Below are 23,232 nucleotides of genomic sequence, written 5' to 3'. Positions count from 1 at the left end.
TGTATATGTGTCACACACATATGCACATATGTGTATATATATATACATACACATATCATCCAACTAAATAGAATACAATTCTATATTATATATAGTATACATATAAATTAAATATGTGCCAGATGAAATTTGTTCTAAGTTTTATTTGATTACAAGCCCACACCTCATGTGGGCTCAGCCTTCATGGTCTGCTACTCGTATATCATGGTTGTTCACTTATAAATTTTAAAAATTTAAATGGAACATTTTTTTGCAGTCCTGCAGACCACATAATGTGACACGTGCAAATGGTGCATGGATTTAGAGGGCATATCAATATTTTTTAAAAATCTGATTCCCTTTCTTCTCAGGAAGTCACTTAATTAATTTTTTTTTAAGTTTCACAATATCTACTATGAGAGATTCACTACATTCATATACAGTGAGTCTTAGAAGACAACCCAAAGCACACGTATACCTTTCAGGAATCATAGACTTGCAAAGGACCTCAGGATCACCTAATTTAAAATGTACTAGTACAGAAATCACCACTATTTTATATATATTTTTAAATCTTTACCTTCTGTCTTAGAATCAATATTAAAGTATTAGTTCCAAGGCAGAAAGTGATAAGTAGGCAATTGGGATTAAGTGACTTGCTCAGGGTCACACAACTGGGAAAGTCTGAGACCAGCTTTGAACCCAGGACCTCCCATCACCAGACCTGGCTCTCAATCCACTGAGCTGTCCTTCACCTAATACATTTTTGATAAATGAATTTAGGAATCCCAACTAATTCCAATTTCACTAAACAAAAAGAATAAAATTGCAGGTTCCTTAGAATATTGGTAGTTGGAATGGAAAATATTTTGTGTTTCTATGGTTGCAACAGTCCTTAAGAAATATTCATGTCCCCGTACTGACTAACTGCATATATTTAAGGTAGACCTAGTTCTTGATTCCTGAGGCAGAATCCTCTATCTGTCCACAAGCCCAGAAAAGCAAAGTTTTCTACTCTGGACAGAAATTAGTGAGCAGCACGATTGGTTGGAAAACACAACAAACTTTGAGCCTCTATTTACAAAAACAATTCAAACGAGCTGTCCTTCCTGTTCCTATTTTGTAGTACACACACTTAGGGTTAACAAACATGAAACTCCTGGAGCCTAGATCACAATTTGCATCCTAATTTTCCGTTCCCAGCTTGGAGAGCCCTCGCCGAAAATCATGCAAGTCATCTATCTTCCCATCGAGGACCTCCAAAAAGTTCTTGATTTCCAATTTTAGGTGGCGCTGTCTGTGTTTACTGTCTTCGATGTCTGTCCTTAAAGACCTCACTTTATCTTCAAGATTTTGATTTTGTCTCTCAGAAGCCTGGCACGAAAGGAAGAAGAAGAGTCAGCAAGATTAGTAATCATGGAGACCATTCATGACAAAGACATCTAACAGCATTCTGGTCTCAATTGTTTGTAGTTGTGGGGATCAGGGAAAGAAAACAGGGATAAATGGAATCCAGTTTCTCCATTCCCACAATCGCCATCCTAATTCAGATGTTGATTACTTCTCACTTGGATTTCTTAATTAGTCTCCTGGCCTTGAGTCTCTTTCCTCTGCAATGCTGCCAAAGTCATTTTCCTGAAATCCAGGTCTGATCAAATCACCATGTCTGCCCCGCACCCCTGTCCCATAAACTTAGTGGCCCCATATTAAATCTAGGGTGAAATATAAACTGCTCTGTTTGATTTTTAAAGGTTTTTACAGCCTGGCTCCATCTTACCTTCCCAGCTATATCACACATTACTCCCATTCATACACTCTGTGGTCTAACCAAAATGGCCTTTTTGTGGTTCCTAAAACAAGGCATTCATTGACTGCCCCAAGCTATCTTCCATGCCTGGATTGCATCCACCTCCACCTTTGCCTCTGAGAATCACCATTTTCCTTCAAAATTCAGCTTTCTTCCCCACTCCCACCACCACTGCTAGTATCCCTCTTCCTCCTCAAACTTCTATTTGCCTTGTAATTGTTTTGGATAGACCTATATATGTATATCTTGTCTCTCCCAATGGAATGAAGTTTCTTGAGGGCTAGGATTGCTTTGCTTTGCTTTTTTGTATCCATAATTTCTGACACATAGTCGTTACTTATTAAATGTTTGTAAGTTGATTGAATGACATTTTTCAAATACCCAAGGCAAACCCAAACAAGAGGAGACCATCAATTGTATGGACCTTGAAATCATTGCCATTTAAAAAATTTTAAAGATACTCTATTTCCCCAATGACGAGCAACAGCAATTTTCATCATGCTACTTTCTGAAATGATAAAATCCAAATTGTCTTTCTCCCTTCATCCTTTTCCTCCCTCTCCCCAGAGACGGTAAGCAATTTGATCTGTGTTATATACGTGTATTATCATTCATTGTCTTTTTTTTTTGAGAGAAAATGAAATCCCAAATAAAGGACATGAAAATTCCCCAAACTACCTAAGTAGCCCTTGTCAGATGTTTTGCACTTCATGGAAAGATGGAAAGAAATTGTAGAAACCAAAATGTCTGGTCCAATGAGACCCCAGCATGAGATCTCATCATTACTGTCACCAACAGCCAGGTTCCTGAAGAGATTCATCATCATAGTGATGATGATGATGATAATAATAATGACAGCATCTCTAAAGCACCTACTCCATTCCAAGAACTGTGCTAAGCATTTTACAAATGTTATATCTCACCCTAGAAGTAAATTTGCTTAATAAAGACAACTTGGAGAAATCTACAGGAATCTATCTATGTGCAGTCACAGCGATTCTACTTTGGGTGCTTTTTCTTACCTGGCTTTAAGCTGTGCCCTCACAGTATCAAATCAAAAATTTCACAATATTTGTCCTGTGGATTTGTAAAATATGACTATTTTGGGAATATGCCCAGAAACTATTTATTAACCAACAGCAGAGGCATTTACTTCAAAAGAGGAATTTGTTACTTGGATAGGTTCTTGATGTAACTTGGAAAGAAACTAGTATATCTGACAAAGTCTCCCTTTATGTTGCTTTTGAAATTTATATAAGGCCATCATAAACCTGATGTAGTCATTAAATTAAGGAGAAGCCTTTCTTAAGATTTTTTTTTCAAACCCTTACCTTCTGTCATAGAATCAATACTGTGTATTGGCTCCAAGGCAGAAGAGTGGTAAGGGTGGGCAATGGAGGTTAAGTGACTTGTCCAGGGTCACACAGCTGGGAAGTGTCTGAGGCCAAATTTGAACCTAGGACTTCCCATCTCTAGGCCTGGCTCTCAATCCACTGAGCCCCTTAAGATTAACAACAACAACAACCACCAAGAGACAAATCCCATTGCTTTTAAATTCTGGGATAGATAGAAGCACCAAATATGCAGTCACTACTCACTTCCTCTGAATTAAAAAATTCTAACCTTTAGCATGTATGAAGCTAAATGAAGTGAAGCTAGAAGATACTACTAAAACAAGTGCCTTCCCCCAAATCCTCTGTTAGATGTCTTTCTGACCAGTACCTCTAATTTCTCGGTGACAAAATCACATTCTGACATGAGCTGGGGTATGATTTCACCTTGTTTTCGGAGATCTTTCAACTCCTGTTGGAAAAAATTAAACAAGAAAAAAAAACACAAAGAAGTATGAAAATCACAACCCAGAAAAGTTGTTTTTTTTTGACAGTGACAACTTTTCACGTTTATTAATAAAATCAGAGCAACTGTGAAAAGTGAGCATTGCAACCAATCACAGAGATAAGGTTAGTTTGTATATTTTTATATATGGTAGGCTGTATATTATATCAGGGTAGGCTGTATAATTTTTTTTGTTAGCTTTAAACCTTTTAGAAGCTTCTTGGCTGAGGTGAAGAGATTTTGAGTATGGAACACATACAATCTAGAATTTTTTAGAGGTACTGGTAATATGTTGAATTGTCTTTTCCTTTTATTCTTTGCTAAAAAGATAGTCCTCTAGGAAAGGAAAGGGAGCAGGAAGGAGTTTGATACATTGGAAAATATGGGCAAGGTAAAAAAAAACCTTAAAGATAAATTATTTTGAGTATCTATACAATTATATATCTATTAATAAATATACTAAATAATTATTCTTTAAAATGATAAATGAATTGAGTTGGCTCATGAGTTGAGTTTGCAATTAGAAATAACTTGTCTTTTTCAATACTGAGAACAATAAATTTTTAAATTTACAGTCAGAATTATTTTCTAACTTTTTGTTCTGTTGTGTCCAACTCCTTCATGATTCCATTTGGGATTTTCTTGGCAAAGATATTGGAGTGGATTGCCATTTCCTTCTTCAGCTCATTTTACAAATGAAGAAACTGAAGCAAACAGTGTTAAGTGACTTGGTCAAGGTCACATAGCTACTAAGTGTCTGAGGGCAAATTTGGACTGAGGAAGATGAGTCTTCCTGAGTTCAGACCTGGCTCTTTATCACTGTGCAACCTAGCTTTCCCATTTTCTAACTACTAGCCAATGTAAAATTAAGTTAATCTCAGATTGGTTATATTCTCAAATGGAAATAATAAGAATCTTAGTGGTTATCTCATCAGAAGGGATTTTTCAGAGTTAGAGGTAGCAACTCTGTCTTCCTGATTCAATATAAAGGAAAATATTTTTCCAAATAAAACTCCAGAAACTTTCCATGGCTGCTAGAAAAGTTGATAGCATAATGTAAGAGTCCTTTTTTTAAAATTTTTTATAGATTTTTTTTATTTTTTTTTTTATTTTTAAACCCTTAACTTCTGTGTATTAATTCCTTGGTGGAAGAGTGGTAAGGGTAGGCAATGGGGGTCAAGTGACTTGCCCAAGGTCACACAGCTGGGAAGTGTCTGAGGCCAGATTTGAACCTAGGACCTCCCGTCTCTAGGCCTGGCTCTCAATCCACTGAGCTACCCAGCTGCCTCCCCCCTTTTTTTAAAAAACAGTATATAGTCTTCATTTTTACAATTAAAGGTAAGACTTAAAATGCAAATACCTCTAGAAAAGGAAATCTAGTGATTTAAATTCACAGTAAAGGGTGATTAATATCAAACCCTTTCTGAAGAACAGAAGGGGGAAATGGATCAGAGGAATCTAACAAGAAAAGTATGGTACAAATGTGAATTATTATTACTATTATTATTAAAAACACAGGGGAATCACACCCAGAAAATGGCAAATACTCAGTATTTGCCATTTGTACAGCAGGAGATATGACATATAGACAAACACCCTGATACACTGTTAGTGAAGCACTATATTCATTCATCCATTCTGGAAAGCTTTTTGGAATATGTTAAATAAGTCATTAAAATTCTCATACTCTTTAACTCAGATATCCATTGCTAAGTATATGTCCCAAGGAAGTCAAAGACATGAAGAAATATTCTAAATATACAAAATAATCATAGCAGTACTTTCTGTGGAAGCAAAGAACAGAAATGAAGTAGATGCCTATTACCTGGGGAATGACTAAATAAATTATGGTGTATGAATATAATAGAGTGTTAGTGTACCATAAAAATGTCAAATGTAAAAAACTAGGAGAAGTATAAGAGGACTTATATGAACTGATGCAGAAAAGAGCAAATCCATAAAAATAACATACATAATTATAACAATTTAAATGGATGGAATAAAACAAAGTAAAAAGAAACTGAATGCTATATAACTATAATGATCAAACTTGGACCTGAAAAAGATATGAAAAAAAAATGCATCTTCCTTTCACAGTTGAGGTGGGAGGAACTATGGACATAGAAAATTGTGAATGTTATTCAGACTCAGTTGATGTCTTAGTTTTATTGAACCACTTTCCTCCCTCTTCTTCATTGGTTTGTTCATCCATCCATTTATTGCAAGAAATGGTTCTTTGGGTAAAAGAAAGGAAAGGGAATGTGATGTAAAAATAAAAGCTATCCATAGGGGGAAAAAATGTTAAACCCTTACCTTCTGTCTTACAATCAATATTGTGTATTGGTTCCAAGGCAGAAGAGTGGTAAGGGCTAGGCAATGGGGGTTACAGTGACTTGCCTAGGATCACACAGTTAGGAAGTGTCTGAGGCCAGATTTGAACCGAGGACCTCCATCTTTAGGTCTACTAAGTCCCCTAAGCCACTTAGCTACCCCCTATACATAGAAATATTTTAAAAATTAAAAAGCAACGGGAGAACTCCATGAAGCAATCCCTAAGGCTATGGAAAAGACTGAAAGGCAAAATCTTCTTTAAGGGCATGTAACAATGAAAAGACAGGATGTAGCTAATGTCCAGGAACTCAGTGAATTCAATACTAATTTCCTTATCTCTCTGACCTTGCAAAGACATTTCTGGAATTGATGAATGAGAGTGGAGAAATTCTTTTCTAAAGCATTTTCTAAAATTGTCTGAAAGCTTCTGAAATTTGATCTTAAATCACTGACAAGAATCTAGCCTTGAGTTTATGCTGGTTTGCCAAGTTAATAAACTGCCATTTTCATATTACTAAGAGGTAGTCTTTTCATTTGTATTTTGGTCTATTCATTTTCTTGTAACCCAGCTGGTTTTACCACATTCACTCTTCGAGTGCCTTCTCAGGTATAACTATAAATTCTCGTGAAAGTCAGCCAAAGAAAGGGCTGTAAACTTAAATTTTGTCCTTTTCTTTCTTCCACCAAATTATAAAAATTACAGTCAAAGTCCCAAGTTGGTAAGGCAAATTCAATGGGATAGTCCAACTCTGACTTACCCTCATGAAAATTGAACAAGGATGTGTAAAATATCTTTTGCATTTAATCATATTATTAATATTGCTTCTAAAACCTAAAATAGGAGGCATCCCGGAAATTAAACTATGTTAGAATTATAAGTCTGACCCTAGATCTAGGAGAAGTAACTATGAAAGGAATCCCTGCAGGGACTGGGGGACCATTGAAGGAGAGATTATCCATACTATACGTACAAAGAATTATGAGGGCAAGAACACCCATTTTAGATTTCTTTTGGAAAATAAGATTTAAATTTGGGATAATAGCAAAATTCTGTTTTCTTTGGTCCAATGTGTTCATGCAGAGTTATGGAATAGGGTTTAGACTTGCATCTTAATTGGCATGGGAAACTCCTAGATGAGAAAAACTCCCTGTACCAGTATATTTTGGTACCTTTTCAGCAACTTATCCCCAGGCATTTACCAAGAACCGGAGGTTAAGTGATTGCTCAGGGTCATAGAGCCAGTATGCATTAGAGGTAGGACTTGAACACAGTTCTTCCTGGCTCTGTGGCTGTAAATATGATATTATATCCAATGGTTACTACAGAAGCAATCTTGACAGTGGGTAGAACAGAAATCAAGAAAAGCAACATCCCTGAGATTCGTATCTACTGCTTCACTAGTCAATTAATTATCCCACTCATATGACTTCTTTTAATTAAGAAAAATTCTCTATTATGGGTACTCAGCTACAAAGCTATTTTATGGCAGGGCTTATTACAAACCCATCTCATCATCCTAGTTTTATCTAATTTTATAAATCAACTAATAAAATATTTATTGAAACTCTCCTTTGGGTAAATTTCGATGTATTTATGTTTCTTAGTTAAACCAGCACTGCCACACAGGTTTCTTTTTGATAAGCTCGGATTTTCAAAAGGCTTTGTACAAAGGATGGAGAGGAGAGGTATGTAACCAAGGTCGAATGAAATATAGGGCATGGATCTATAAGAAAAATGTTAAGTGGACTAATATCCATAAACAGCTTTTTTGAAAATTTTCTCAGAATAATAAACAGGGTTTTTCAAGTTATGATGGGGGAAAAGAACAAGGAAAGGGATAAGGTCCACTAGTTGGAATTGATGACATGATATGATTACCTCTCTTGGCTCCATGATGAATACTCATTTAAGATGTTAAGACGTAAGAATAGAGGAAGAGTTCCACGTGTTAATTTTTTTTAAATTGCCAAATTCCCCCTAAGGCCTTTTTAGAAAATAGAAAATGACCTCATGGAAAATTATTTTGTGAAATTAGGGTTGTGAATTGGCATCTTTAACTTAATAAATCATTAAAAAATTTTCAGTAGTATAACCTCTAATGCAACACCTTATCATCAGGTAAAAACTGCTATTATGAGAAAACAAGGTACCTGCCTTGTGAGATGGCCCCTTTTTTCTAAGTCTACCTGAAGCACACTCTTCATCAATTAAGGCAATGGACACACAGCCCAACCAGAGCTGGTCACAGAAAACATTCTACCATCCTGCTTATTCTTACTTACCCTCTCTTTTTCTTTAAGTTCCAACTCCAGGGCCTCCAGTCTCCTTTTCAGCTGTGAATTCCTCTCTTTCTCCTTATTTATTTCATTACATTGTTCTTCTAGCTCTTCAATCTTCAATAAACATCACATACAAAGCAGAAATACTCATTAACTCTTGGTAGAACACAAAAGATCCTAGGTTCTATTTTTATTCAGCTTCTCTCATTTTCCATTATCACACTCCCCGTATTTTAACATTTTGAGATTGTTCACTTGTGTCCTATTCTCAGTGATCTCTTTTGGGGGTTTTCTTTGGCAGAGATACTGGAGTGGTTTGGCATTTCCTTATCTAGCTTATTTTACAGATGACAAACTAAGGCAAACAGGGTTGTATGACTTGCCCAAGGTCACACAGCTAGGAAGTGTCTGAAGCCAGAATTGAACTCAGGAAGATGAGTCTTCCTAACTTTGGGTCAAGCATTCTATCCACTCCACCATCAAGCTGTCCTTAAAAAAAAAAACCAACAACAACAAAAAAAAACTAACTCAATTTACAACATTTCCCTTAAGGGAATAGTGTCTATTTGAAACCCTAAGGACTCTATCTGTCCCTCTTTGACCTAAGGCCTTATATAATTATGACCCAGTGTGGCAGGATTAATGACAAGTCTTAGTTTGTTATTAGTTAGTTAGTTATTAGTTTCAGAATAATTTGTATTTCTATTTTCATGCTCCTGTGCAAGCTCATAAATGGTGATTTTCTTCAAAGATTTGAGCAAAAGCTAGGATCAGAAATCCGTTGGAACTATTTTCCCTTTAGAATCTATTATTTGATTTCATGCAAAAAAATTATAATGGCTTTTTATTCATGTACTGAATATGTTTTGTTTCATTCTAAGCCCCCAATGATGCCATATGACTACACCTCAAAATAAAGATGATAGGAATGGCATTAAACTTTTGAGTACAACAAAGACATTGCCCTACCAAACAGAGAACCTGCTGAGTTGACCTCTGACTCTTTTCCTTGCAGGAAATAGATTCAGGGCTTAAATGGTAAATGTCAAGAAGCTTTCTCCTTCTTAAATTGGGTGAAGATGTGTAGGCTAGACCTTTCTCCCCAGAATCAGCAACAAAGAAGGTACTAACTGAATAGGAGAATAAATGTGATTTCATTTCTATCTATCTAGGTGGCTGAGTGGCTAGGACATTGGATTAGAAGCAAGAATAACTGAATTTGAATCCTATTTTGGATACTTTCTAGCTGGGTGCCCCTGGGCAAGGCACTTTATTTTTCTCTGCCTCAGTTTCTTCAATTATAAAATAAAGATAGTACAGTAGGACCTCATTTTACGTGAACTCAGTGCTCACAAGTTCAGGTATACATAATAGGAAATTGTAAAAATAAAGGTAGAAAAATGCACAAAATGTATAACATTTTTTGCAGACTTTGGCATGCTATATAAATGCTAGCTATATATCATTGCATATTACATAGCATGACAATCATATTATACAACATGATGTCTGGTTATATAACATCATATTGTTTTGTATTAAGGCTTTGCCAGTAGAATACAAGTACTACATGGTCATACCAGGTTGGAAAGGCTTTAAGTTCAGGCCTATTTTAAGACTTATTCTGCTTCCTAAGGACCAGTCTGGCTAACTGTGAAGAATTTCTTTACCAGGATCCTAGCTGACATTTTTCTCCTCCATAGCATCTCCAAAAAAAAAAAAAAGTTCTCATAAGATATGAAGGAACTGCCATTTCTGTTAAAAAGATAACTCATATAAATGAAATTGTAACTCTTTTAAATACTGAAGTACTAAAGGTGAGCTCTAAGATGAACAAAATGTTTCCCATGGATGAGGTTTTGGTTTATGGTGAGGCTGTTGCTGGTACTGTAGAAATGGCAAGAACAAAAATCTCTACTTAACATGCAATAAAGAAGCAAGTTAATGCCTGTGTACCCACTTGCTTTTGACAGTATGAAGTTAAATTAACTCTTGAGTACTATATATTGAGTGGGAGCCATCACAACACAATCTCCAGGTCAGTTTGTCCCAAATAGTAAATGTCTAAATTCCAAGAAATGAATTGAAATTCATATGCTGAAGGCACATGAATAATACACTGCTGTTGGAACTCTTAAATTAGTTCAGTTCTTCAGGAAAACAATTTGGTATTAGGTAAGAGAAGTTACTAAGCCACTTATACCCTTCATCCTGTAATGCCACTACTAAGGATGCACTCCAAGGAAGGTAAAAACAGAAAGGTCTCATATATACCAAAATATTCATAGTAGTCTTTCTGTAGTAGCCCAAAACGGGAAACCAAGTGGGCACCTAATTCTTCATCAAATGAGCAATGACTGAATGAATGGCATTATATGAATGGAAAAGAATAGAAGTACATTGTGAAATTGATTAAGTATGAAGAATTCAGAGACACATGAGAAGATTTGGATGAACTTATAGAAAGCAAATAAAGCTGAAACTGAAGAACAACTAATACAGTCACTGCAATAATGTCAACAGAATCAAAACTAAAAGGCAGCTGAGTTCAGATTAAAGGCAATGACCAATATTGGTTCAATAGGATAGACAATAAAACATACCTCTCTTCTTGTTAGAGAAGGAGGCAGGGGGCATTGAATGTTTCATATACAATTAGACATGTCTGTTGAATTTACTTAGTCATTTCTCTTCGAACAAGGGAGAATTTTCTTGGGCTAAGAGGAATAATGGGAAATATCTGTGGTGTAAAAAAACAAAAAGCACCAATACAACTTTTTGTTTTTTTAAAAATGAGTTCAATTTCAGAGTGTGTAGAAGCCAGTCATCAAGCTTCTAGTACCTAAGACCTGGAGGTTTGGGAAGCCAAGGAAATCATTATTCTAAATTATTAAAAATAATTTTTAAGTAATGATAATTATAGGTGCTATTTATATAATATCATAAAATTTGCTAAACAAACAAAATTTGAGTCATACCATAATCCAATGAGAAAAGTGCTACAGAGATTATTCATCCCATTTTGCAGAAGAGAAAACTGAAGTTCAAATAAACTAGATAACTTACCTATGGTCATATAATTAGTGTCAAAGTTTTAATTTAACTTTGATTTAAACTCAGATCTTCCTTTCTCTAAATTCATCACTCTATCAAGCATGTCAGATTGATCTATTTCGAACATAATTTACATTCTTCTTGTTCCTAATTCTTCTTCTAGTTGCCATTTCATTATTGTATTAACTTACAAGCTTTGTTAAGGATAAAAATGGTAAATTCAGAGCTTCGCTGACAGTAACAATAGCTAACATTTATATTGTGCTTTGAGGTTTGCAAAGTGTTTTATGTAAATTATCCCACAATTAATAAAATAGGTGCTGTAAAATTTTTTTAATCTTTTACTTATTTACTCATTTATCTATATATTTACTTTAGATTTTACAGATAAGGAAACAGAGATTCAGAGGTTAAGTTACCTGCCCATGAGCTGATAAACGTCAGGGACAAGAATAAAACCCAGGTCACTGCTGACTCCAAGTCCGACAATCTTATACAATGCCTTTAGAAATCAATCTTTTACATGTTTCCATGGAGGTGAACTATTCCGAAATTATGATGGAGCTAGGATATTTAGTATCCCCCATTTTCGAGCTCAGCACTTGAGAAACTGAAATACTTGGGTGACTTCTTCTATCATTAGGATAAGCTGTCCAGAGATGAGTAGTGGTCTGTTGTTTTCTGAGCAGTGTATCATTAAAGCCTTTATGGTTTTTGCAACTGAGGCTCTTCAGCTTAGAGAATAATTCCAAGAATTTTGTAATAATAGACCCCATCCACCCCGAAATAATTACCAGACCCTTTATAGAACAGAGGAAGCTAGGTGGCTCAGTGGACAGAGATCCAAGCCTAGATTCTGGAGGACATGGGTTCAAATGTGATCTTAGATACTTCCTAGTTGTGTGACTTTGGGAAAGTTATTTAGCCCCAATTGCCTATCCCTAACTGCCTTGGACCCAATACTTACAATTGATTATATGACAAAAAGTAAGGGTTTAAAAGAAAAAAAAAGAACAGAGGTGTTTTACTTTCAGCCAGAGCCTTTGTCCCCTCAATGAACAAGTATTTATGAAGACCTCGCTCTCAAAGAATTTACATTATACCAGGAGAGACAACATGTCTACATGTAAGTATATATAGAATAAATATAAGCCGGATATGTACTGAATAAACACAAGGTCATTAAATACATGATAGGGAAAGGACTAGCAATTGGAAAATAAGAAAGGCTTCATGGTTGTAAAAGGTGGTGTTTGAATTAACTCTGCCTCACTTAAATCCAATTTATGAACAAGTCAAGACTTCACCCTGTGTTGTTATTGCTCTTCTTTGAAAATGAAAGACGGACAACAATGTCTTGAAGGAGGAGAATGATGCTTTTGGGGAAGAGTTAAGAATGAAATACATTCCAGGCATGTACACTATCCATGGCAAAGCTACAGAGAAGAGAGATGGAGTGCCAAGAGTGTGAGAAGGTAAGCTTGTATACATCATAGAGTGCAGGAAATGGGATAATGAAAAATAAAGCCATAAAGATTGGTTGGGACTTAGGTTTTTGAAGAGACTTAAAAAAAATAAAGTTTATATTTTATCCTAGAGGCCACTGGATTATATTGAGTAGCAGAATAATATGGTCAGATTTGTACATAATGAAATCATTTTGGTCGCTGAATGGAGGATGAATTTAAGTGAGGAGTGTCTTAGGTTCATAGACATAGAGCAAAAAGGGACCTTAAAGAGAGGCCATTTTGTCCAATCCTTCTTATTTTACAAATGAGTAAACTGAGGCCTGGAAAGAAGAAATGACTTGTCTTTTTTTTTTCATTTTTAAAAAATGTTATTTTGTTAATTTTTTTTCACCCTTACCTTCTGTCTCACAATCAATATTGTATATTGGTTCCAAGGAAGAAGAGCAGTAAGAATTAAGCAATGAGGGTCAAATGATTTGTCCAGGGTCACATAACTAGGAAGTGTCTGATCCAGATTTGAACCCAGAACCATTCTTTTTGCTTTGGTTTTTTGTTTTTATATTTATTTTGTGAAATATTTCCCAATTGCATTTAATATTTCTAGATAGAAATTTATGGGAAGGAAGAATACAGTGTGGGTAGAAGGCAACAAGGAAGCATAAGAACCTCTAGTTTGGAGATGACTCTAGAGAAGCTTTTCTTTGAAGATGTTCCATTGCCCAATGAAAAGAAGGATTACTGTAGCAAAAACTCCACCTTGAGAGGCAGGGTGTTCTCCTTGAATTAATAGGCTGTGAAATATACTCAAGGACCAGATGATGTCTCAGTTTAAGGAAGTGGTTCTGAATCACCATCACAAAGCCCATCATATGTCTTCCTCATAGTCGCAGTTATGGAGGAGGAAGGGAAAAATTAGCTTGTGTGTAGCCCCTCTGACAAGTCAATCAGAAAAACATGCAATGAAATCAAGATGCTCTTGACTGTTTCTTAGGCAGCCAATTATTCTCAGGGTTAGACCCATACAGAGTTTGTTATTGTCAGATCCCCACAGCAAAGGAATATAATGAAAATAGAATATTAAAAGTAAAAATATTCAAGGTGGTACAACAGATAAAGCACTGGATCTGGAGTCAAGAAAACCTGAGTTCAAATCTAGCCTCAGACACTTTCTTGTCCTCTATCTTCCTCAGTTTCCTCATTTATAAAACGAGGATAATAATAGCACCTCTTTTACAGGGTTGTTAAAGGTAAAATGAAATCATATTTGTAAAACATTTTGTAAACCTTAAAGTGACAATGCTGGCTATTTTTACTATTCATCTATCTGATAGAATTATAGTTAACCACATACAGATCTTGAGAGGTTTCTGAGGCCATCATTACTTTTCAGTAAAAACTACTTGGAAGTGTTGATCTATCAGGACACTCATCAAATCTGGAAAAAATTCTGGAAGAACAGATGAAAGTCACAAGAAAGAAACCTTGGGCAGGACTTTGAGAGGGTGAGGGGTGGGAGCATATATGAAAGTGATCAGAGAGGTACAGGAAAAGGGTTATTAATACAAAATAGTCTAATGACAGGCGTCACCACCTCAGAGCCTCTGCCAAGGATTTGAATCACACACTATCTCAGCAGGGAAGGAGTACTTGCCATAAGAACATAGAAACATTTGGTCACCTAAAGAACCCAGGTACTCAGAGGGACCTGGGATCTCATCATTTTGGACATTCCTTTCAGCAATAAAGATCTCAAGTGATCCATCTCTGTCCATCCTATATAACTCTTAATCCATTTCCTCCCATACAGGGCCCATCTGATGTGTTTAAAGTCAACCATAATTTCTCCTGATACCCCACAGATACGAGTGGAGCACTCTGACTATCCACCTATCCTCTTTAGCCACAAAACCAGCCCATCTTTTCTTCCCATTATCCTTTTCCCTGATGACATCTTTTATTCCAGTTCTTCAAAGTTCCTCATTGATTGTGTTGTCTATTCACATCAACTCTATGTGAGATTCATTTTCGATTTGTCAGCGACTGTTGTGTTCCATCTCTTGCTACCATATGATAACTTTGATAAAATATGAATATTAAAAAGATGGGCCTTTGCTTCCAGAAGAAGCAATGGGTAGCAGGTACTTAATGGATGTTTAAACAATTGATTAAAGGATATTGGCAATTTTCTGAAGGCAATCTAGCCTTCTAGCCATCTTTCATTTAATTCTGGGTCCACCTCACTGTCATCTCTGGCTCTCCCAGGTGTATATACTGATGGGCAAGTTCTATTGGCTGTCCATCCAAATGCATGGCACAGTCTGGGCAGTGGACGGTCTTTACTTTTTCATCTTTTTGTGCACATGGTCAAGCCAAACTCTCAAACAGTTATGAATCCTTTCCAGGAAGCTTTTCAATTCTAGGGCTTAAGGTAACCAGCAAATTGTCATCTACAAACATAGCATCCGGAGGACCTTACACACACAGGGAGTCTCTCTCTTCAACTTGGGCTACATTGGATCTTCTCCATTGCATTAGTAAAATAACCTTGATAAGTATATATCTCCCAGGTTTATACCTCACTTGATGTTTATGCTCAGAAGCTTGATGAAAAGAGTGATTTCTGTTGTTATATCTGTCTAAGGAACCTTAAATGATTCTGATGTATAGATAGGAGACATTTTGGGAAAACAGCATTTATAATGGTGTTTTGTTTTACTCAATTGGGCAACCCATCACTTAAATCACATAAGTCTAAAATGAAGGTTAGATATTACGTTCTTGCTAATGACTTATGTATTCAGGATAATTTGCCTAAAACTTCTCTGTGCACTTTAATAGATATTATATAATTTATACCTACAGAATGAATATATGCACCTACCATAAAGCCTCAATATATGCACCTGATACATTTTGTAAAGGCATCCTCCTCCCTTTTTAGGGGGGAGGGGAAAAGTGGCATTGCTGAAGGTGAGAAAGGAAAGAACAACTAAAGGAAGACCATACCAAAAAACACAAAATGGTCACTGGAAGAATAAGAACTCCATTTTCAATGAGGCCCTATTTATCATTAGTGCAAATTAATTTCAGCAGATGAAGATGCAGAAGTAATAGAAGGCTCTGGTAGGTTCATGATTTTAGAGGGAAATTTTTGCCTATGTCTTTCTTATAAGAGTCCTAGGGGGGCAGCTGGGTAGCTCAGTAGATTGAGAGTCAGGCCTAGAGAGGAGGTCCTAGGTTCAAATTTGACCTCAGACACTTCCCAGCTGTGTGACCCTGGGCAAGTCACTTGACCCCCATTGCCCACCCTTACCACTCTTCCACCAAGGAGCCAATACACAGAAGTTAAGGGTTAAAAAAAAAAAGAGTCCTAGGTTTGGGGCTGACCTCGAAGCCCAAACTTGTGGAGGAGAAGATGTGGAGGGGAAAGAAGGGAATGGTTCAGTGTCTGTTACTTACTGTTTTTCTCTTGCTTTACTATTCATTTTGGTCCCAATTAAATGCTTTACTATTTCAATGCTGTTCACCACTTGGGTTTGTTAGCATTATGAAAAACTCAATGTTTAAACCTGGGTTAATTTTTAAAGTTATTCCTTTGCCAACCAAATGAAGGGCAAAGCAAGGAGATACTGTTTATCAGTGGTTCCCAAACTTTTTTGGCCTACCACCCCCTTTCCAGAAAAAATATTACTTATCCCCCTGGAAATTATTTTTTTTAAGTTTTAATGGCAAGTAATAGGAAAGATAAATGCACCTCTGGCCATCATCACCTCACTGGATCGCTGCAGGACCCACCAGGGGGTGGTGGAGCCCACTTTGGGAATCACTGCTGTTTTATCAATAAAAAACACACAGAAAGTGAACCTATCTGTGAGGGTCTAGATCACAAGTTATACATCCAAATAATTATCTTTCTAAACCAAGAACACTAAATAATTGAATATTATTTTTAAAAACAGCCTTCAATTCCATGTTATGGCTTATAAAGTAAAGAAGGAAAGGGAAAATGGCCAAATGGAAGGAGGAAGATGAAGGGGACAAAAGCAAATCACTTGACCCCCATTGCCCACCCTTACCACTCTTCCACCAAGGAGCCAATACACAGTCAGAGGGAAGGAAAAAAAGGTTCTTTTGGCCTACACATAATCCTATTTCATTTTGCCTTCCTTTCTCACTGGCCCATATCTTTTCATGCAGACAGCCTGTGCTCAGCATACAGTAAGCCAAGCCTCCCATTCAACTATCCATGTTTCCCCCAATTCCAGGCAGCCTGGGCAGCCTAATTTACCTTATTCCTGAGTCGGTCATTCTCATCTCTGCAAATAGAAAACTGCTTTTTCCACTGGTCTACACTGGCAGCAGATTCTTGGAGCGCTGCTGTCAGTCTTGCATTGCTCTCCCTCAGAGTTTGCAGCTCAATCTCCCATTTCTTCACATTGGAGGCACTGTTGCAATGAAAGGGATGAAGTTTAGATTCAATATCATAGAGCTTAGCCTCCCATCAGAAATTCTGGTCTTGTCAGAGCCCTGCTAGGTACAGAGTAGAAGTCGGTATCTCTGTATTTCAGAACCTGCATTTTTCTTCTCCCCATTTAACATAAAGCCTATTTTTTTCCTACAGAGTGATTCATATTATCTCCTATATTATACAAGTTCCTTTAAAGATAACCAACATTATTTCATTGGTCTATACCAAATGCAATCTTGACTCTTCCTTTAAATGAAATAAATAATTTTGGTGATTAAAATTTTAAACCCTTTTGTCATATGGTTGTTCTTAGCCACATTCTTTTAAATTCTTAAACTAAGAGACAAAACAGTAGTCCAAGATTAAATGATATGTTAGTCTGACAAATCGCTCCTGTATTCCTGTTGTTTTTCAGTTGTGTCTGATTTTTCATGACCCCATTTGGAGCTCTCTTAGCAGAGATAGTGAAATGGTTTGCTATTTCTTTTTTCAGTTCACTTTACAGATGAAGAAACTGAGGCAAATAGGGTTAAGTAACTTGTCCAGAGTCACACAGCTAGTAATTATCTGAGGCCATATTTGAACTCATGAAGATGAATCTTTCTGATTCCAAGCCCAGTGCTCTACCCACTGTGCCACCTAGCTGCCCATTACTCCTATTCATATACTATTCACTTACTGAAGCCATACCACACTGCCTTTGGCAATTCTAAATCCTGAGACTTGAAGGAAAGACTTCTGTGAAGTCTTAAAAACATCGAAAAGCTTCTATGAGGCTTTGAAAAGCCCCAAAGTTTTGGAAGGCTTCTATGATGTACTCACACAATAAACCAGCCTTACAAGAAAACAATTTCAAGGAAAAAACAACGCTGGTTAGGAAATACCCCTCAGGTGCTATTTGAGAGCTGAGGTGATCCCTTTTAGCCTTCCTCCTCTTCCTGGAAATGTCTTTGGCACAAATGAAAGAGAAAGTACTTAGACTTAGAAATTCCAACTTGAGTTTGATCCAATACATGCCAAAGCGGAGACCTTCCATTAGCTGGTCCCATTTGATTTTTCATGAGTTTTTTTTAACCCTTACCTTCCATTTTAGAATCAATACTGTGCATTGGTTCCAAGGCAGAAGCACAGTAAAGGCTAAGCAATGGGGGTTAAGTGACTTGCCCAGGGTCATACAGCTAGGAAGTATCTGAGGCTAGATTTGAACCTAGGCTCTTCCGTCTCTATGTCTGGCTCTCAATCCACTGAGCCACCCAGTTGCCCTCTCCCAATAAGTTTTTAAAGAATGGAGCCTCTGGGCATTTGTTTAAAAAACTCTCAGTTATGAAAGCTTGCCATGGAGATAAAAATAGTTTTACTACATCAATGTGTTCATTTAGGTTAAAAGAAACTCATCATTTCTTTATAAACCTCAGTTATAGTCTTTATCCTAAACCATTAAGACTGTGACACTTAAAGATAATCTCCAATCACAGCTGGAAAGAGTTTGATAGTAAAACTTAATTTTAAGATTTCTGGAAAGTTGGGTCACCAATCTGACAGCTACTCGATGGCAGCACTAGTTACTGACCTCAATTTGTCTTCTAAGTGTTCATATCAATTTACCCAACCATTAGGCAAATAATTTTGTAACCTTTTTTGCTGTGATATTTAACATTCAGCCTCAAGGCTCTATGAACTTGACATAAAGCTATGCCCTTTAAATTTCAAAGATCACACAGTGAGAATTAACAAAACTCATTTAACTAGGTAATTTTAAGGCTGATGTCAAAGAAGTCAAGCTGAATTGAGGAAATAGCTTATTGTTCACTCATATGCATTCATTCGATCATTAATCGAGAATCTGGGAGCAAGGTCAATTTCAGATGTGGAATCTTTCTGTTTTCAGCCGTCCAAAGTGACCCAAAAAAGACCTTAGGACTTTTTTATGCCTAATCAGGACTGCTGCATAACGCAAATCAAGCCAGTCCAGAATCCAAAATAAGATTGGCCTGTCTGAAAAATTATGAGATTACAATACATTCTATATTGGGTCAGACTCCTGGAGTTGAATTAGCTTAGACTTAAATTATAGGGGCCGGATGGACATATTTCTTTTTTGCCCACCCCGCTTCAGCTGAAGAATGCTTATACTTAGTTTTCTTCCCTAAAAAAAGAAAGCAAAGGCTTTAACTTCCTTCCCTAAACAAAACAAAACAAAACAAAACAAAAAAAAAACCATGCAACAAAAACTTGTTAGCTTCACTTAGAATTGCTCTTATTATGTGTGGGCAAGCAGAGAACTGATGTGGGAGCAAGAAAAATGCCATGGCTTCCTGGGTAGCATCCTCCTCCAATTCACATAAAAGCTCCCTCTAGATATTATTTTCAGGTTTCTTTCTTTAATGGTTGACTTGCGGAAACACCCTTCCACCCAGTGAAAAGAATGGACATATCACCAAGGAGAAATTGAACAGTTGTGGGAAATAATTTGGACGTGAAATCACCATTACCTCTGTGTAAGGGCCAGTTTCAGCTTCTCATTCTCAGATTTCAGACGTGTGTCAGCGGGGCCATGAGATGCTTTTTCATCGTCCGTTCCATTCACACTTGATGCCTGAGTAGAAGATGGGGTTTCACATCCTGATTCCTATAATAGGGGTCACAGAAGTTGCCTAAACTAAGCTAATTCACTCTTCTTCCCACATGTGCAAATGAGAAATGTGGGAAACAAGACGTACACACAGGTGGAACAGGTAAACATGTACATCCAAACACAAAGAGAGAGTGAAACGTTTTGCTTCTTGGGAACAAGTGGACAACCACTCCTACAAGAATCATAAGACAGGTCAGAGCTTGTGCATTAAAGCACAGACCTTTAAGTTACAGAAGATCCCTCAGGCCTTCAATCACTACATATTTATTCAAACTTTATATACCATTCTTACAAGCTTATTACATTTGTAGTTGCTAGATTCCCCCCACTCCCTGAAAAGAAGCAGCAAATTCTTTTAGAAATTAGAAACATTGTGTTTATAAATGATGTGATGCAAATTATATGACTAGATTATATAAATAATAATAAACTGGAAACAAAATATGTACCCAAAGATTAGGAATGACTAACAAACTGTGGTATATTAATGAAGTTGAGGTATTATTGTGCCACAAGGAATAAAGTATGTAGAAGAAATATAAAAAGTATCATCGGAGATAATGGGTCAGCTACATAGCAAGAGCCAGGGATAATTGACGTAAAATCTGTGTCCTACTCATATCCATATGATATCAAGAGGAGAAGAAAAAAATGTTAAGTTTTGGGGCTATCAGGTGTCAACCCTCAGCTATGACTGATTTTCTATGATTGTAAGAACTCAATCAGAAGGTCTTCAATTTGAACCTCAGTTGCACCATTAACTAGGTACTTGGCCATAGATCAGGTCATTTCCTGATCTATAAAATGAGTATAATAGTATCTTCCTCACTACCCAACTGGATTATTGTGAGAATCAAATGAGATCTAAGAATATCTTGTGTAATGATGTCTTAATTAATATTAATATAATTAATTAATTAATTAATATTAATATTATTTTGTATCAAGGTTGTTAATGCAACTAAATCCTACTGTAAAATAATTAAATTCCATGATAACAGTATAGCGTCTATGGAACTTCCCCCTCTAATGTCATTTCACATAATGTAACTCTTTCAAAGAACCAATTAATGAAGTTTGGTGGAATATGCCTATAAATGAAAGTGAAGGTATTTTGTTAATTCTAATATGTTACTTGGATTTAAGACAGCAGCAATCGAAACTTAGGACTTTGTGCTTTGACTACTGACTGTAGTAGCCTAAATAATTTTCTACCTTCCTTCTTCAACATATCCTACAATAAAGTCTTCCAGCTTGATTTCCCTAAAATACTATCTTCTGTCAAGTCACAGCCATGGCTAGACACCTATAGAAGTTTCCCATGGCCTAAAGACTAGTCAAAACTATTCCACATTTCCTGTAAAGTTCTCCACAGACTGATGTCTGTCTACTTGTCTAACACAGTCTTCTCTCTCTGGCGTCAGCTTCAGCTTCTCCTAGGCATATCTCCTCCTCTATTAACCCCCTTTCAACATTCTGGGCTCATTCACAACTGCAACCTATGCTAAGGTTCTCAGTTCCCCAAATAATTCTTCCCTCATCATGTAACCAAATTATATCTACCCCTCACAGACTAGTTCAAGTCTCATCCCCTCAACTGTTCCAGGCCACAATGATTTCTTTCCTCTTCGGAATGCCAACACTTACTGTCTCTGATGTTAAGCATGATCCTTAATCATTTCCTGACACCTTAAAATGGTCCAGGTGTGTACACTTTCTATCCTTAGCCAGAACACAAATGGGTGAAGGCTAGAAACTGGGACTATCCTTTTCTATCACCCCAGGACTGCATTAAATTTCTTTCTGACTCTTCTATAGCATGAGTTCTTATTCCTTTTTGTGTGTGCCATGGACACCTTTGGCAGTCTGGTAAAACCTATGTATTCTAATGGACCCTCTGAGCAAAAGACACAAGATTACAAAGGAAACTATTGAAATACAGTTAAGATACTTTTAAAAAACAAATCCATGGACTCCATGTTAAGAACTGCTGCCCCACAATGTCTAGTGAGGTGCTTTAGTAGATATTATATATATATATATATATGTATGTATGTATATGCATATTTATATTTTTTTTTAAACCCTTACCTTCCATCTTGGAGTCAGTACTTTGAATTCATTCCAAGGCAGAAGTGATGAGGGCTAGGCAATGGGGGTCAAGTGACTGGCCCAGGGTCACACAGCTAGGAAGTGTCTGAGGCCAGATTTGAACCTAGGACCTCCTGTCTCTAGACCTGGCTCTCAATTTACTGAGCTACCCAGCTACCCCCTCAATACATATTTTAATGAATAAGTAGCAATTCTATTAAGCAAAGAGATATTTATTGTCAATTCACAAATTCTAAATTTGTTTTCAAAGATACAGCAACATATATGTAGGTGAGAAACTTATTTTATTTTTTTCATGCTGACCTAGTTAAAATCCTTACACTTTGCATTATGGTATTGTTAGAAGTGTCAAAGTGTTTGCTAAAATAAATATATTTATTTGGTATATAAAATGCTTAGGGCAAGCTTATTTTATTTTTCTTGATGAACAAGCAATTCAAATGTCTGTTATTTGAAGAGATGGCCATTGAGCTAGGTAAGGTGGTAAAGGAATACTCATAATATCAATGATTACTTTAATGACCTGAATTTCCAGTTAATGACCCTACAACTACCAGCTTTAATTTGCTTTGGTAAATAACAACAACAACAAAGGCAACATCATTCAGTTTTCTTATGCTGCTGGAAAACTAATATCATCAAAGTATTTTTGATCACATGTTTCTAAAACATATCTTCTAAAAATGAAATAAATATCGCTGAATTGTAAAGAACATAGGAATTAGGATTCTATCAAATAAAAAATGACTTTTTGTTAGGAAATACATTTAAGTTGAATTTTACTGTTTAGGAATTTCACTAAGATTACCAGAAAGAAAAAGAGTAAATCAAATAGTTGGTTGTAGGAGAAAAAATATAAATAAAGTATGTGTATATTTATGTGTGATAATTAAATAAAAATAAAGAAAGAAAGAAAAATAAATTTTTCTACTAAAAGTAATAGAAGAGATAGCACTTTCTTGAATCTACTAAAAGCATAACCTGGGATGGCATAGCTTTCCTAAAACAAGGTTTTCTACTCTGCTAGTATAGAGAACTATACTTGGTGAATATAGACATCTTAAATTTACATTAAAATAAAATTGAACTGGGGCAGCTAGATGGCTAAATGGATAAGCCTAGAGATAGAAGGTTTGGGGTTCAAATTTGGCCTCAGACATTTCCTAGCTGTGTGACCCTGGGCAAGTCACTTAACCCCAATTGTGTAGCCCTTACCACTTCTGCCTTAGAATGGTTACTTGGTAGCAATTCTTAGACAGAA

The 23,232-nt window shown here is 36.3% G+C and overlaps 1 protein-coding gene across 2 annotated transcripts in view; it reads right to left on the bottom strand.

Annotated features, from left to right (window-relative positions):
• Nucleotides 1-964: 964 nt before the first annotated feature.
• HOMER2 (homer scaffold protein 2) overlaps nucleotides 965-23,232 on the bottom strand; it is a 150,314-nt gene continuing 128,046 nt past the window's right edge. Inside the window, exons 5-9 of one of the 2 annotated variants that reach the window (XM_044665482.1) lie at nucleotides 19,717-19,853; nucleotides 17,045-17,201; nucleotides 8,237-8,347; nucleotides 3,509-3,589; nucleotides 965-1,353 (exon numbers count right to left, since the gene is read on the bottom strand). In XM_044665482.1, coding sequence (XP_044521417.1) covers nucleotides 1,165-1,353; nucleotides 3,509-3,589; nucleotides 8,237-8,347; nucleotides 17,045-17,201; nucleotides 19,717-19,853 — 675 coding nt within the window. In that variant the 3' untranslated portion in view covers nucleotides 965-1,164. The remainder of the gene's footprint in view (nucleotides 1,354-3,508; nucleotides 3,590-8,236; nucleotides 8,348-17,044; nucleotides 17,202-19,716; nucleotides 19,854-23,232) is intronic. The other variant, XM_044665483.1, reaches the window with a different exon arrangement.

This window comes from Gracilinanus agilis, chromosome 2 (genome assembly GCF_016433145.1).
Source record: "Gracilinanus agilis isolate LMUSP501 chromosome 2, AgileGrace, whole genome shotgun sequence".
Classification (NCBI taxonomy): domain Eukaryota; kingdom Metazoa; phylum Chordata; class Mammalia; order Didelphimorphia; family Didelphidae; genus Gracilinanus; species Gracilinanus agilis.
Note: the sequence above shows the minus strand (reverse complement) of the source record. Positions and strands in the feature narration are given on the sequence as shown.